The sequence below is a fragment of the Diorhabda carinulata genome, chromosome 2, assembly GCF_026250575.1.
Source record: "Diorhabda carinulata isolate Delta chromosome 2, icDioCari1.1, whole genome shotgun sequence".
NCBI lineage: Eukaryota > Metazoa > Arthropoda > Insecta > Coleoptera > Chrysomelidae > Diorhabda > Diorhabda carinulata.
Genome location: NC_079461.1, coordinates 36,024,553 through 36,041,605, shown reverse-complemented (window position 1 = coordinate 36,041,605; position 17,053 = coordinate 36,024,553). Strand labels below are relative to the sequence as shown.

At 33.2% G+C, this 17,053-nt stretch overlaps 3 protein-coding genes and 1 non-coding gene across 9 annotated transcripts in view; 1 reads left to right on the top strand and 3 right to left on the bottom strand.

Moving 5' to 3' along the window:
• Positions 1 to 593: 593 nt before the first annotated feature.
• LOC130903631 (fibrous sheath CABYR-binding protein-like) lies at positions 594 to 3,700 on the bottom strand. Its single transcript, XM_057815856.1, has 7 exons — positions 3,531 to 3,700; positions 3,241 to 3,439; positions 2,121 to 2,270; positions 1,752 to 1,919; positions 1,477 to 1,698; positions 1,151 to 1,426; positions 594 to 1,016 (listed from the first exon to the last, which is right to left on the bottom strand). Exons 1-7 carry the CDS (start codon positions 3,612 to 3,614, stop codon positions 844 to 846), a joined length of 1,272 nt encoding a protein of 423 aa, XP_057671839.1. The 5' UTR covers positions 3,615 to 3,700; the 3' UTR covers positions 594 to 843.
• A 1,440-nt stretch (positions 3,701 to 5,140) lies between these two features.
• Trnaa-agc (transfer RNA alanine (anticodon AGC)) lies at positions 5,141 to 5,213 on the bottom strand. The gene has a single exon. It is a non-coding gene; the product is annotated as a tRNA-Ala (tRNA).
• Positions 5,214 to 5,502: 289 nt separating this feature from the next.
• On the bottom strand, positions 5,503 to 7,017 carry LOC130903919 (uncharacterized). The gene is made up of 2 exons (XM_057816306.1): positions 6,853 to 7,017; positions 5,503 to 5,790 (listed from the first exon to the last, which is right to left on the bottom strand). Exons 1-2 carry the CDS (start codon positions 6,978 to 6,980, stop codon positions 5,562 to 5,564), a joined length of 357 nt encoding a protein of 118 aa, XP_057672289.1. The 5' UTR covers positions 6,981 to 7,017; the 3' UTR covers positions 5,503 to 5,561.
• A 2,650-nt stretch (positions 7,018 to 9,667) lies between these two features.
• LOC130903407 (neural-cadherin) overlaps positions 9,668 to 17,053 on the top strand; it is a 444,749-nt gene continuing 437,363 nt past the window's right edge. For all 6 annotated transcript variants that reach the window (XM_057815490.1, XM_057815489.1, XM_057815486.1 and 3 more), the window contains exon 1: positions 9,668 to 9,934. The gene's annotated coding sequence lies outside the window, so the exon portion shown is untranslated. The remainder of the gene's footprint in view (positions 9,935 to 17,053) is intronic.

Sequence of the window (17,053 nt, the reverse complement as noted above, 5' to 3'; positions counted from 1 at the left end):
ACGTATATCTATTTGTATAACTAGTACTTATGCAACCATTTATACTAATATATAATATATAATACATGTTCATAGAAACAAATTAAATATGGTTATAATCTTTTGTACCCCTAGTTAAAAACTATCCTCCATTCAATACATTTCAATAAAGTTTTTTGTCTACGTTCTATTACTGAAAAGAATTTCTAATATAGGCAACCACATCTACTCCGGCGTTGTATAAGTTACCTACCCAGAATAAATGTTGCAATGTCATTAAATCCATATCATATCACCACTATTTAGGTGGTTCATAATCATAGAGTTAATATTAAAGATAGATAGAGCGACAGTTAAGTGGATTTGTACTATTGCTAGAGAGGGAAAAAGCGTCGGTTTATTACTTTTAATCTCTATCTAGTCGACAATATTATTCTCCTTTGCCGTTTCAACTAGTTGTAATTTTGACGTCACGACGATCCAATTAGAACAGAGTAGAGAGAGATAGAGTTTCCATACGTCGCCTTCTTTATCAACTTGCTTCCTACTTATTTTAGCCGACTCATCTAGATGAACCGTCTATAACATAGTTTTGTAGGTTCTTTAAGAAATAATAGTAACACTTTCAGATATTTTATTAAACAAATTTTCATAAATATATGACACACGTAAAGATTAATATCACAAGAAAGGACCTGAGAATAACTGTAAAAAATGTGTCGCATAAAAATAAATAAATAAATATTTCCATAATAAATTAGTTTGATGTACGTGATTTTTGATGATAGATTATTTTGGTTTCCCAACAGCATCTAGCATCAAAATTATAAGATGTTCATTGAAATCAGTTGTAGATATAAAATTTTATTCATTAGCAGTAGTTTCTGCAGCTGCTGAAGGTTCATCAGTCGTTGCTGGCTCCTCTGTAGTTGCTGTTACTTCCGTTGCTTCTGTTGTTGCTTCTGTTGCTGGTTCTGAGGTTGCTTCTGTTGTTGCTTCTGTTGTTCCTTCTGTTATTTCTGTAGCCGTTTCACCAACTAAATAATTCATGAAGGTACAAATTGATCATTAATATAAAATGATAATAGAAGTTCATGTTTTGTTGAATTTTTATGGCTTTAAAACGAACAAAAAGATACTAACATATAACTTAGATGTTTAAATTTAATACCTTCTGTGGTAATTGCTTCAGTTTCAGCATGCGTTTCCTCGCCTCCTTCTGTCGGCGCAGCTTCTGCTTCAGGTTTAGCTTCAGCTTCTGCTTCCGGTACAGCTGCTTCTGTGGCCGGTTCGGCTTCTGCGGCAGGTTCACCTTCTACTGCAGCAGCTTCTTGAACAGATACTTTATCACCTTCGGGAGCTTCTCCTTCGGCGTGCGGTTCGCCCGTTTCTTCCGTAGCTTTTTCTGGTGCGCCCTCTTCAGGTGCCTCCTCTTGTTTTACTTCACCTTCAAAATATTCTTGAAATGATAAATATTTTAATAAAAAACGATGATACCTTCTGGTACTGCGTCTTCCGGATGTGATTCGGCCGCTTCGCCTGCTTCTGGCGCAGCTACTTCTTCTCCAACCGCTTCTTCGGCTTCAGCTGCAGGTTTATCCTCTGCTTCTACTTCTACAATTTCTTCTAAGATACCTTCTTCTGCTCCCGTTGCGTCTACGGGTGACGGAGGTGGTGGCACTTCTTCTGGTGGCTTGACTTCTTCTTCTTTTGCCGCAACTATTAACAAAAAAAGTTATAAAAATGATCTAGAGTCGACTTTTTATAAATACTTTGCTCTTTCGAAGGCTTCTTTTCCTCTTTCTTCTTTTGTACCGGTCCGAATAATTTGAATTCATTTGGTAACTCTTCGTCTGAGTAAAGAGTATCAGTGAAATAAAGCCTTCGGATACGCACATTAGCATGTATCTGAACTCTAATAGTCTCCATGTACGTTGAACCTGGAAAATTATTTGAGATCAGAACAAACGCAGAGTTGAGAAGAGAATTTTTTTGATAAAAACCGTTATCATGACAGTCTGGTCTGTTTTTATACCCTCTCAGATTTAAAAACATGTTTTGAGCATATTCTCCATTCGATAATTTCTCTTCACAAATTTGAAATATATTCAACATAAAATTGTTATTTATGTTTTGCTTACCATAAGCTCTCTTCGTGAAGTCTGCTAAATTAAACTGAACTTGATTCCATCCAGAACTGAGTCCTATCGGCATCGTTGTACAGAATGGTCGTACTTTTGTTGATGATTGAAAGTTTGATACTCTAAATCTTCTATGCATATCCTTATCATCTAAAATTTGATCGTTTTATGGTTTATCAAAATTAAAACACGTCTAACTGCACCCGGATTTTGAAAATCGCACAAATCTTTTATCTTCTGATATAATGCTTCGGATGTTCTGGATAACGTATAATACAAAAAAGGAGTGGAACAAGTATTGATGGAAGGTTGAGGACAAAAATTGTGGCAAGATTGTGGCACTAAAAACTCTTAAAAGTCGATATGTGGAAGAATTAATAGCAAATCAAGTGAAAGGGCATGTTCTAGGTGGTCAATTTGATAAGACAACATTCTCAAAATGTATTAATACGTCTACATTTACTGATTACTATGTATTTCGAATGAAGCCACCTGGTACCTGGATATTTAAAGGATAAATAGCTTGGTCGAAGTAGGCTTCTGCGTTGGACATTCTAAAATAAGCTTGTGAAACATGCTACAGTCTTCGAAGCCGAAGTAATCGATGTATTGGCCATAAAAGCCTTAACAACGGAAACAGTGTGCTCTAGGTTTGCTCAGAGGTGCAAAAACTACCGAGTGATGGCAGCTCGTTTATTTGGACGAGAAGGATCACGATGAGGTTGTTTTACTCGCTAGATTGGGATCAGCAAAACTACCAATGAGCCCAAAATCAATTCTTAGAGCAGCTCAAACATCTCTGAGTAGTTTATTTACAAGACAAACTTTGCAGTCAGACGTAGATAGGCTTTCTGTCAATCGAGTGCTTGAACATACGCGGAATTCGACTGGAACCGGTAACGGTCATCATGTATGTCATCTTAGTGCTATAAGAAACATGGATGATCCGGAATACCGCTGGTGGACGGAAGAGGAAGAAACTGCAGACCACGTCATTGGTGAGTGTCCAACACTCACACGTACGAGGTTAAAACACTTCGAAATACCTTAAAGTTTGCCTAAGGTTCATGGAAAGTAGTTAATTATGAATACAAAAAATTAGGACATAAGATGTATTTACCTAATATTTGGATCTCAAATGTGAAATATTTTTTCATGTTTTTAATAATCATCACTAAAAACGGCATTCGTATGCCTAGAGAAGCTCTTGGTTTTATGGGACAAGTTATATAAGTTGTTGCTACATTAGTTCCAGCTACCTCCAGAACCAAAGATTTAACATCTTCATCTATTACTCTTCTAATATGTCCGTTTTTAACCTATAAAAATTGATAAATACGTTTAAGTGATCGTAATTTCGATTCACGTAATATCATGTTTGGAAATAAGATGGGAAAATATTCTATTAACCTGCCTATCCCATATTGCTAAAGGATTGCTTCCTACGCTATAAAATATCGAAATAAAACCGCTTTGATATGTATTAGCGAACATTTTTCAATCACCAGATGTAAGGGTGATAGATGTGTCATTAAGTTGTCAAACGCATCAGTCACTTGATTTACAAGGGAACATTCACGTCACGTATTAATGGATAGTAATGGTTGGGCTACGTGTCATATCAAGGTTATCCATTTCACTTGATTCAATATGGCGTTGTGGGCAAACATTAGAAAGTATTATCGCGTTTGAATCATTTTTTTTTTTGTAAAATACAGATATGAAAAGAGATTGATGCAGATTGGTTAACAGCATATTCATGACAAGTTGACATTTCCTTACATTTTATGTGTGATATATATTTTCTAATAATAATCTTATTTGCCCACGGATGCCATATTTAAAAAAAATTGACACGTCGTATCGTTGGAATACATGATTTGTTTGATTTGTCGAAGCTAGAGATGGGTTGTTATTTCAAACAAAAATCATGATTATGATTATACTCACCTCGAATTATGAGTAAATCTATATATATATGATGTTGTACGTAATGAATGATGATTCTTTTAAATAATCGTAATCAAATTAATATCAAAATCATGTTTATTTTTAAAATTTTATTCCAAATATTTAGTTTAAGGTCATTCTTGGTCATATTATGAAATTGGGGTTGTAATATAGTGAGGGTCCCTCATTTTTTACAAACAGAAAACATTGTTTATTGTTGTTGTAGTGGGAGGGGTGATCAACATTTCCATGTCTGCAGGAACACGCAGCAATGTAGGTTTAAGAATGGGGGAATCACAACGCACGGCTTTGTTGTCGGATTCAGCCTAGCACTTTTCCTCGAGGCTGTAACTCATTGGGTACCTACCTTTTAGTACAACTATTGGGAACCACAAATTTTACAATACTTTTGTCGGGTTATGTAAAAGGTACAATTAAGCAACTACTTTAGTTTTTGTCTGAGTATCCCCATCATTTTCTTCTACTTGGGATGTTTTAAGCAGCTTCTAAAACTGGATCTGCTTATTATATATATAGTTAAAGTTCTTAATCGAATTCTTCGAATGTTTTACTATCGATGTTGTCTATTATATCTCGATAGATCTGCTGAATTTTGATTTATCGAAAAAAGTGTTTAACGCTGATGATTTTCTCGTGGTCTTGGAGCTTCTTTCGATGACTGTTGATAATATATCTTTACGTTGTAGAAACTTACAACATAATGGGGTTGAAGTTGTTCATCGATGAGTTAGACACCTTTATCTTCAGCTCCAGTTAGTATCAGCAAATCCTCCTATTCTTGTTTTTCTCGTCTCATCCACTTAGGAGCTTTGGTCTTTGTTTATCCAGCTAAGTCTACGTTGTTTTTTCGTTTTTCTCTGTCAGTGATACTGGGTTCATAGTTTTCTGAAGTCTTCATATCGCTGGCTGGGTGCTCCTGGTTGGTGATTGCAGAAGATTTGATGAAAAAATTTATGATACAATAGATAATTTAATTCAAAGTAAACTTATTTTGTTGGTTATATTCATTCAATCAATGAAAAATGATTTATTGTTAAAAAAAAATATTTTGGAGGCGCCGGGCATCGATCCCGGTACCTCTCGCATGCTAAGCGAGCGCTCTACCATCTGAGCTACGCCCCCTAATAAATATGAATATAAAAAATTATTTAAGACAATACTTTTAGATTCAGAAATTCTTATCAGTTATATAGATGTTTTTTATGTAAAACTTTCTATTAAAATGGTATTTTTAAGGTAATTATTGCATTTTTGCAATATATTTTAACACTTAAAGCCTTGTTGTAAGCAAAATAAGATTCATAATTTGTGTCCCCCGAAAAAACCTCGCTCCTGGAAGTTTTTTCCGAGCTTCATTCGAGTAAAAGGGTTTAATTTAAATATATATAGTAGATAACTATGGTCATTGGACTATAAATTTTTTTATTTGAATAAAACTGATGTAACAAAGTTTATAATGATAATCTTGCTTCAATATTTTGTCGACAAGATTTCTTCGAGTTTCATTTTCTGTTTTCTAGTGAGTTTAATCAATTCATTCGGATTAGGCTTGGATAAAATTGGGTTGCAAAACTCCCTGTGAATTCTGACGCCGTCCAAAGCTTTCGATTGCAGAAGTTCATGTTGTTTAATTTCTTTTATAAATTGGGCTCTTTGTTTGACGCCTGCTAGGTGATATCTTTGCCGGCATATTACTCGACTGTGAAAACAATTAAGGGATTTAGTAAAAACGAAGTTTTCATAAAATTCAGTGAATAAAATGTGGTTCTAAAAAAAATTGTTAATCAAACAAAAGTAAATTAACAAGTGGTAAATATTTATTTAAGGATGATAATTTTTATACAGTGATTTTAGTTTCGATGGAAATGCTTGAATTATTGGCTAATTTAAGGAAATTAACATCGTAGGAGTATCTAGAATCCGATTCAGAAAATAAATGGCCGCGTTATTTGATTTGGTTTATTATTGTAGCAAAAAGTTTGAGCTGGGAATGTTTGGAATGTGGAATGGCTCTAGCCGCCCCATTTTTCATTTCGTATACCACAGTGTGTGATGCCCTGGAGTACCAAACTTTGAAAGATTATGAATAGTGCGTCTTTAGGTGTCAATTAAGGTAACAACGCCCCGACAAGATTCCTGTTAATATTCGTAAATTGTTTTTACTTATATTGATACATTCTTCGGTTATAGAATTATCTTATTCTATTATCAATTCTACTGTTTTTTATATGTTGTTGATTCCACACAAGAGTTCAAGTCCTAGTATAACTTTATCTACCTCTAAATCAGCAATTCTGCGTGATATTTCAGTTCTTTCCATTCTAGTGTGCAACAAAACCCTTTGTAGGGCAACATTTCCACCTAGCTTAAAAGTTTTCTTATATTTTTGACGAAAGATTTCGTGCATTTCTCCTTTTCTTTTTGGATAGAGATTTTTTTCCACGGAATAATCAATGTTTCTATCGAGGGTAGCTATTATTTTCCGGTACCCTTCCTCAACGCCCATGACGAATGTCGTTTAATATCGCTGTAAACTGTAACTGTAAAAAAGATAAATTTAAATTATTCAGAGAGACTGCCAAATATGAACCATTAAGGAAAACTTCTCCTGGAAGCCAGCAACTTACATTTTTATGTGTTTTATACCTCATAAAATACCAAATATCGAATTATGACTTTACACTAAACAAACCCTATATAATAAATTAGGTATTGATCGGCGATAATGTGAAATTGTATATGAATTAAATAAGTTACTTACTATGGTAAAACTAAATTTGTATAACTTGGATCGATACTGTCTTTAGCATCAATTACAAATGGCGGCGAATCATCATCATGTTTATGTCTCAAAATAAAGCTTATCTTTCCTTTGTCAATTTTGGACATTATAAATGTGAGGATTTCTAAGAACTATTCAAAGTTCTGACTGAATCAATCAACTTTCCGTTACTATAGAGATAATATTGAATAAATAATTTTGTCGAGATATATGGGGTTTAACGAAAAGTTAGGTTATGAATAACATTTTCGTTACTTAACCTTGGATTTCATCGTCAAAAAGAGATAAGTCAGATTTGTTTTGTTTTGAAAAACAAGAAAAGCTAGAAAAGTAGATTAAAATAAGACAAAGAAAGATGCAAAGTAAATAAAAATAAATAAATGTTCAGAAATTCAGCTTTACTGTTTAAACCTTGGCAGCTTCTGAAGTCACTAATTGCTTGTGGCATGTTTTTTGGACATAATAGAAATGGTATCAATTCTGTAAGCAATTTTGGAGTTACCGGTAGAAGTTTTGAACCAAAAATTCATGGAATCCGAGCTTATTATAATATATTAAAATCTAAAATTCAACCTAACAATACAAAAAAAAAAAAGGAAAAAAAGAACTATTAGCAACTTAGCTGTAGATTTTTTTGAATTTAGTCTATGAAAACCTGGAATGTCATGTATAATGAACAATTGAAGAGGCTTCTAAATAATGTTTATCCATCATAAATAAGCATCACTCCACAACTCTCTGTGATTTTTCATCAAAATATAACAAATTACATTACTACGGTTTCAGGGGAAGTCAGATTGTTTCAATAATGTCTTCTAGAATGTGAAGAACCTGAAGGCTCAGTTCTAGGCCCTAATCGCACGATAGAGGGTCAACAATAAAAAAGTAAAGTATGAAGATGGTTTACCAACGGGTTTCGACCTCTACATGTCACAAAAATCGATCTACCTTCACAGCTTGACTTAAAGACGTTTCATTCCTCAAACCAACTGGATTGTTTCGGTTGAAGTTCTTGAAATTAAACTTGAAGCAAAAGACATTATTCTTTTTTGTTTGCCAAGGTATACTAATCATTATCTTCATTCCAAACCTTAGGTAGAGCTTTTTTAGAGTCCTTAAAATCGTATTTCTAGGAACAATGTCATAATAGGTCGGAGGATTACCCGATCATAATTTGGTACACTTCTGTCAGAATCTTGGTGAAAATCTATGTCTCAAAGGAATTCTTTCATATCAGACTTCTATAAAGAGCAAAATAAAGGCATAAGTCCAATCGTAGAATAATTAGTGAGTCGAAGTAATTCCAACTAGGAACTTCAAAATCTGTTACACTATCAAAACTCCTTCTAAATTTCTTCGTGAATTGAGTCCAGTCCCAAAAGTTGACAACACTGCAAGAGAACGTGTATAACAAGTAGCAAAAATACTGACTTCAAAAGAAAGTATTAAAAAAAGAAAACTAAGAATAGATAAATTATAAAAATGCCGAGCCTAGTTTTTGTAAGAAAAGCAGAATCGACTTCCGAAGAAGAATGTACGTAAAATAGATTTAGATCGTGAAGATTCAGCTGGAGAAGAATACAAATATACATGAAGAAAGTATTAAAAAAAGAAAACTAAGAATAGAGAATAAACAAAATTATAAAAATGCCGAGCCTAGTTTTTGTAAGAAAAGTAGAATCGATTTCTGAAGAAGAATGTACGTAAAATAGATTTAGATCGTGAAGATTCAGCTGGAGAAGATAACAAATATGATTGTGTAAGGTGTGGTGGAAACTACTATAAAACTGAAAAAATCGAAGATAGGATTGAGTGTATTTACTCTTCTAAATAGATAGGAGGAGAAGGAAAAAACTCAAGACAAGAAAAATCAAAGCAAGAAGAAAAGATTACTATTTGCTGAGGCAATCTGATACGGATGGGTCGTATAAGATGGTCATTTACTTTGTTGAAAATTTATCAATTGACATTGTAGTAATTAAAGTCTACAACGTTCATAATTAATTAGGGCTCAATACTTTACAATGCGAAAAATGCAAATCATTTGCCAATTGATTCAAATCTATCTTTTTCTGCATTTGGCATGAATTTGAAGACATATTTCTTGGAAAGTAACTTCTAAGCTGTGCACGACTTGTATTCTATTACTAATATTAAATTTTGAGCATTATACACGTTGGTTTAACGTTTTTAATATAAATTATTACAAAAAGATCTATTTGAAGGTGCGAAAATGGTTTAACGTCACATCATCTAGATGTAGATGAAACTTAGATTGAATACTGTACTCCTGAAACGAAAAGTAGTCAAGTCGACGACCTGAGATGTCTTGAGTGATGCTGCTTTATAGCTTTATAGCAAAATGAAACAACTCAAAGTACAGATTTAGTAGTACTGCCAAAATTAGCGATGGTATTGATAGTTTTCACCCTCGTATTAATTGATTTTCAAATAATTTTCATCTTACTTCGTGATATAAAAGTTTCTGTGGTTTGATTAAAAGTTTTCGATTTTCACAATACCCACCCTCATGTACCTAGTCGCGGTAATATATTTGTTTTTTCGTTTATTCGGAGTTAATTAGGAACCTTAAGAAGTTTGTGAGTTCGACCGGCGGCGGCGTCTCCTTCTTTTAACCGGCAGCGCCTTATAGCGGTAAAGCAGAGCAATAATAATTATGTAATAGGGAGCGAGGGTGGATTGGAGAGATCGGCCATTTTTAGACGTCGTTCGGCTCAACACGTCAACGATCGGACGTCGTGGTATATCGTAAAATTCCATATGCGCGCTCTACACACTTTAAACAGACTCTAGAAGCGTCAAAGCAGGTTTGTATTGATGCGGTAGAATTGCGGGAGCTTGTTTTTAAGTGAAAGATATGTTCTAAACTTGGATTATATTTATAGTGTTGTTCAGTTTGAATCAGTGGAAATATATTGTGTTTTTCCGTTATTTAAACACCGATTCGGTAGCTTTTGTTGATTATTTAGTGAACTAGACTATTTGTACCAAATAAATCGGATTTAATAGTAGAAGCGCACCCTTCATTTGTCTGTTTCTCGTAAGTATTGATTGCGTGTGTGTTTAACATATTTTCAAAATTTTATGAATGGAAAATTGTTTGAAGAGGAATATTTTTGCTATACGATTATGGTTTGTGGTCGAATGTCAAAAATCGCGGGTACGGTGCAAGGTAGCGCTCTAGAGTAATATTGATTTTATACATTTATGCGTGGCCCTTCCCCTTAAACTTCTATACGGAATTACATCAATTTACTACGGACCTTAAAACAATTCTTTATAGTACTGGCATTGTTTTAATACTAATTTCGATTTAGGGTATCGTTGGGTATACCGAGGGTTAAATATAGATTGTCGCTTAACCGCATATTATGATGACCTAAGTACGTGCCAAAACTGAATTTTATCGATTCGGTGCTTCGTTATGTCAATTTTTTACACAAAAATAATCAATTTAAAACACGAAATTATAATTAATCATTAACTGTGATAATACAATTTATTTTCTAATTCTAATTCTATATTCTAAACGGTTTCTCGATATACTTTTTCAAGTTGGTAAAAATTTCTTTAGTGTCTTACGTCTTAAACCTTTTTATGCATCATTATTTCCAAATTGTCTTGATTTTAGGTCTTTTTTGATTAAAAATTAAATTTTAAAACAGGTGGAAATATCAACGTTTCGAACTATGTACATATTTTTATTTATATATATATATATACGAGGATGGTAGAAAGAAAATTTTGGAAAAAATGTATTTATTTTTCAACTTAATCACCTCTTAGGTCCATACACTTTCCCCAGCGATGTTCAATAAGTTCGAGTCTTATGTCGATGTTCTCAATAATCTCATAATTTGGTATTTTTAAGTTAAGAGGTTCCAAATAAATTATTCGAATTGAAATTTTGGTCCTCATATAATTCCTCAGGAATGTAATTTACTATATGGATAAATTTCTTCCAATCGTCATATTTTGGGCGACTCTATATGGTTTCTTTTACAGGACATCTTGTATATGAATATTATAGAAGCTTTTTAATATTTCTTAACGTTAAATTTGAAATATAGTAAATATGCAGAGAAGCGACCGCGACGGCATTTGAAGAAGAAGAAGAAAGTGATTTTCCATCAGCATCTCCTCACACTTTGGTGATTGATATGACTAAAATTCCTAGCGAATTGGTTGATCCCCCTCGTATTCAACAGATCAGACTCCTACTGACTTTTTTTTTATTTCTTACCTCACAAGTTTCATTAGCATCAGAGGGATTTTTATCAGACGAGTTCATTCTTGCATAATTAAACCTGTATTTAAAAAAAGTTGTTGAAAAATTAAATCATTATGAAAAAAAAAAAGTTTTATTTCTTTATTAGGTGGTAAATTCATTAAACAACCTTCGTATGGTAGTACAAATTGATTAAAAGTTAGCATAACGTCCAGAAATGCCGCTGACCAAATTATTTTTTTCTATTTTTTACATAATTCCTATGAAAAACTTTCTTTTATATTTTTTAAATATGTTCTAGAAATAATTATGTGTATGGAATGCATTTTTCTTTAGATAATTTATCTCTGTAGTTCAAATTCATCCTTTTTCGTATTGAGTTGATCAGATTGAACAGATCAAGTGAAAATATTTGTTGTACGAGGTCTGGCCATTAAATAATGAGACTGCGCGCCTAGAGGGCGCCCTAGACGGGTGGGGTATCTAGATATCTTGCTTACGCACGTTCCGAAACACGTTTCCGATAGTATTTGTGCAGTAGCGGTTTGAAACGAACGTATTTTTTTCTCGTGCCGAAAACCATGTGTGACGAAAAACAAATTTCTCGTTAAATTGAAAAAAACTCCGACTGAGTGCTATAAATTGTTGCAAGAGGCCTATGTGGACAATTCTCTATCTCGTGCGCTCATTTCTTAGTGGTGTAAGCGCTTTAGTGATGGCCGAAAGAGCACTGAAGATGACCAGCACCCAGGTCGCCCTGTGACTGATTCAACTCCGGAAACAGTAACCAAATTGTGCGTGTAGATCGTCGAATGAGCATACGGATGATTTCCGAGGCTGTAAAAGCCGATAAAGAAACAGTCAAAAAAATTACACATGACAAAAGTCTGTGCGAAGTTGGTGTCAAAAAATCTGACCAAAAGATCTTGCTTCAACGGATCTGCTCAGATTTCCTTAAAAGGTTAGAAAGGACCTTACCAAAGAAGACTTCCAGCACTGCTTCGATCAATGGAAAAAACGTATGGAAAGATGTGTGACGTGGGGAAGGGCTTATATTGGAGGGGAGCATTCGAATGTAGAATAATTTTTATAATAAAACCCTTTTTCGTTATTTAATACCCAGACCTCGTATGATCGTAAATCCAGTAGTAGAAATCCAATTCGAGCGGTGAAATGTTCGATAGTTAATCCGGGTTGTTTGCAATAATAGTAACTAGTACAACAGACAGACGAATTAATAGATTTTTAAATAATTAATCTCATATTGGTATTAACGGCTCTGAAATTTTGACATCTCATTTATACGATAATAGAATCAGGATAATTATTTTTGGTTTAAAAATGAAAATATATGGGATTATTTAGACATTGATTTATCTGAACGCGATTCCACTGATTATACTTCATTTCCAAATAAATTATTCACTGATCGATAATTTTTAGAATAAAACGCTTAATATAATTCGCTTTAATTTATTATAATTTTTCTCTAAAATTTCTATAATATCTAGATATTTTAATTAACAAAAATACGTACAAGGTATATCTAAAAAGTAATTTAAATATAAAAAAATCGTGTACAGATCGTAGAGTTTAATTAATGATAGAGAGAGCTGCATATTCTTTGAATTATATTATTGTCATCAGAATAGAGTTTGGTTAGTCAAAAGTTTTGGCCATCACTCGCTGTCTCTATCTTCAATATTACCTCTATGGTACAATTATTGAAAAAATATTTACTCTTCACTACAATACTGCACTTATCCTCAAATCCTTAAAAGAAACAAAAGCAACGACCTACGAAGACTTTCTTGGACACTTAACCATTAGGTAAAACCCCTTTAGGATATTCCAACTCGTCGATCGTCGGTTTTTTTGTGGTTTCCCTGTAACCTGGTGAACCGGTTCTCCAGCCAAACGGTCATTCTGTGGAAAGCCGTTTGTTTGTCGTGCCTTTCTTTGTATTTCTTCTTTTGCACTACCATCCCAATTGCACCTCAACTGGATAACGTCTCCTTTAAATCTACAAATAACTTATTTCTCTGTCTTAAGGTTAGATCGAGTTTAGTTTGTTCAGGTTTGTGCTTTTGAATGCCAGTCTTAGCCGTTGCCTTTTTTGAATGTTGAAATAGAAATTTGACAAAGCAGCTCACTTTCTATTGAACTGAAACATCCTTTCGATAAAGGTGGACATTTTATTATTCTATAAATATGACAAAAAAAAGAAGGTGAGAGGATGTTGTCGTTGATGGTTATCACTTCATCATTCCTATCGTCATTAGCTACCAAATTCAAGACAGGTGCCGGATTTGATACGATTAATAAGAAAGTTCAAAACGTAACTGATATTTCTACAAATATTTCGCTGAATTTTCCCAAGAGAGGGATCATAATTATGTTAATAACAAAATAATTATCATAACTATGCGGAACAAATTAAAAATCTCTTTTTCAACAAGCATGGAAGATTGTTAATTTCTATTCTAATATAGATAGTAACGATAAAATAATTATTTCAACTGCGACAAAAATATTAAATTCCATACAGCGGCGATAACAAATCGTTTGAAACCTGTCGGATGTTGATTAAGATTGTTTACGCCAATCAGTGAGCGTAAAACGCTATTAAAGCGGTCACTGTTACCTCAATCGTAAAGCTAAAAGATGACTTAATACGGTATAAGCCTGATGTAGGTGCAAATGAACTATGACATATTTACTAATAAAATTATCAAATGGAAATGAATACAAATAAAAATTTATTAAGATGTTAAAGGATATTAATTTTTATTGTTTTTTAAGAACGATTTTTATTATTTGGACGCTGAATTGTGTGATATCCCAATTAGAACTATTCTTTAATTTTCCAGTGCTATAGTCTGTTGAAGAAGAACGCAGCCACCTCTTGATTCCACAATTTTTGTATGCTACAGTTCCCCTTGATAGTACCAAACTGTCTACAACTTTCGGCTTCCTAAACTTGGTGATAAAATAACTTGTAACGATGTTTTTGGTATCAAACTGTATACCAATTACAAACATTCATTCGAGAAGAAAAAAATAGTCTCTTTCATATTAGTACAAACGTTCACAAGTCCTAATAATTTGCAGGGCCTTACCAAAATGTTAAACACAAGATAATCCAAACGTTTCTTTTACAAATACGAGATTGTTTTGGAAAATTTTATGTGTTAATCTAGATAATCTGTGTGCCAAAGTTTCCACGTGATAGAGTAATAAACCGTTTTATGAATTAATGTGAATAATTAACAAATATCTATGTTAATATACAAAACCAACACTTTCATTTATAATATGAGCTTCGTATAATTTTTGTATAAATCAAATATCAACAAATTATTTTTTATTTATTCAAAAATTAGTTGCCGTTCGAAAAAAAAATTATTCACCGTTTTACATGTAAAACACATTTATATATCAATAAATTATTCGGTTTAATTTGGAGAAAATACCAAAACAGCTTGATACCTTTTTCACCCTCTAATTTATGTCTCATAAGTGTGCATTAGAGTCAAGTTCAAATATTAACGTTATAGAATGTATCATATTCTGTCTTTTGCAAGATTTTTGTTTTGATTTACAATGTCTATAGTACAGTGGCGTCACAATCGATTTCCGTACAGAAAATGCCTTCAGAAATAACTAGTAATAATAACAACCATAGAAATATATCAATTATTTCTTCCAAAAACAAATTTAAAGAATATAACGGATGAGAAATTGAAGAAGTTTACATTCAGTCTCTGAAGACGATAACTTAGTTACCGAAACGAGCGTTAGACATTGCACTGTATGTGTTGGTGTAGTGGTAGTGTAAATAGTTTGTTCTCAAAAGAGAGAAGAATAAATGGATGGAGAATCATATTGCAACACACAAAAGTAAGAGGAATAATAATAAGAAGAAATGCCGATTGAAGGAATCATGCAACGACAAAGTTCAACAACAGTAGACGTTAGTTACAATTATTATTTTTGAGTTGAAGACTATGTATTTGTAATTGGGGCCAGAGCTGAAAGATACAATTGGTGTAGAAGAAATTAGAAGTAAAACTCGTTGAATTTCACCAACGGTTTTACTCTGCGTTATCTTGGTGTAAGATACTACTTTTCTTTTTAAATATGGTGCATTGGAAATCTTCCATCGATTGATTCATTAATATACAGTTATCATTGATTAGATTTCCCTTTTACAAATAGTAGATCTACAATATACCGTTTGATTTCCGAACATAGAATCTAAATGGTGCCAGTAGATTGTTGTACATTTGCATCTCTCTCTAGGTTTACTGGTGAATGCAGTATTCATCCATGGTTAAAAATCCTTTTTATTTCGTCTAGAATTATCTACAGAATAGAATAAAGAACTGACTGAATATACCATCCCAAATAGATCTAACTTAAAACAAATCAACGGCTAATCAAGTCAGAAAAGAGCCTGGTTATGGAAAAATTTATAGAGAGCTCTTATATAAGAAGATAAAACTAATTACTTCTATGTTCAATGCAATTCTGCTTCTAAACTATTTCCTCAGTGCCTGGAAATTGGCCCAAAAAAGGAAGATAAATCTATTATAGGCTATAATAATAGGCAACTCGAATGCCAGAAGATATTGCTGAGCTACTTTTCTTGATATTACCCAAACTAAAGAAGCTCCTAACTCATTTCCACTCTCCCCTGTTAAGATCCTACCTGACAGATAGACAGACACTTCCATGGTAGCTGTATAAGCAGATGGTACTGCTATACTAGTCGAAGATGTCAAATGTCTTTGCATGTATTTAGACGGCATCCTTACATATATACACCAAACGCAAAAAACAGATACCAAAATTAAAATTAAGGTACATGTACGGGTCTATTGGTCTATAACAAGGTCTATTGTACAACCAATTTGAACCCATTCGGACTGGGATTCAGCAGTGAAGCACATCCATTATAACCAACATAAACATCTTATTGAGGTTTCAAAACAACGTCGATCGGTCTTACTATGTTTTAACGAGCTGATTCACCATAACATCCCCTAGAATCAATTTAGGACACCATAGATCGCTTTAGTACTACCGAATAACCCCATTCAATCTGTCTACAGGACTCAGACAACAATAAATCACTTTCATTTAGACTAAAAAGTGGATTTCATATAAATTATAACTTGAAGGAGATCACTCTCTATTTCAGTCATAATAAACGCTCATTGCCAGGTTTGGCGGAGTGCAGTTTCCACTAGAAGTTTTAAAAAACTTTTGCCTAAACAGCTACGAACAGCGTTTTCAATAATTGTCCCATTATGAGGAAATTCGGCACTCAGAAAGAATCTGTTGGGTATTTAGACATCATGAATTCCACTTTCGGTTTTCTAAGAGTTTCAAAAATCTTATTAGGACATCCTGGATGCTTAGAATCGACCGTGCTTGTGCGGCCATATTAAAATTCCGCATTCCAGTCGATGATGTTGATTTTCCTGGTAATATTTTCCAAGCTATTTTCACGAAATCCATCGTTTAAACAAATTTAACAATTCTAACAAATAAACTATGAAGAGATGAGGTTGAAATTTGATAATTGTCGGTGGAAAGGTGATAATTCAAAGGAAAAATATTTGTTAAACAATGAAATGAAATATTTGTCGTACAAAAGACTGAAGACGTTCCAGGTGCAAATTTGAGCGGTTAATTTCAAGAAATTATACTAAAATCACATCTCTACACAACGAGAATTTAAAATATTTGAAAGTCATTTCCTTTATCCCTTTCAATGACCCGTCAATGTATAGCGACGAGAGGCAGGTAGTTTAAAGAAATTATGTAAATATTTATTGGCAGAACGCTTTCATTCATTATAAATTCTGTTTATTTCTTTAAAAATAATTCCCACCAATCATTTTACCACCTTTTATCTTTTTCAAA

Excerpts from the sequence above, each read along its gene's own strand:
- LOC130903631 (XM_057815856.1), bottom strand. The coding sequence starts at position 3,614 with ATGTTCGCTAATACATATCAAAGCGGTTTTATTTCGATATTTTATAGC. Across the intron at positions 1,699-1,751 it reads GAAGCCTTCGAAAGAGCAAA|TTGCGGCAAAAGAAGAAGAA; the intron begins GTATTTATAAAA and ends TTTTGTTAATAG. Across the intron at positions 1,427-1,476 it reads GGAAGACGCAGTACCAGAAG|GTGAAGTAAAACAAGAGGAG; the intron begins GTATCATCGTTT and ends AATATTTTGAAG.
- LOC130903919 (XM_057816306.1), bottom strand. The coding sequence starts at position 6,980 with ATGTCCAAAATTGACAAAGGAAAGATAAGCTTTATTTTGAGACATAAA. Across the intron at positions 5,791-6,852 it reads ACAAATTTAGTTTTACCATA|TCGAGTAATATGCCGGCAAA; the intron begins GTAAGTAACTTA and ends TTGTTTTCACAG.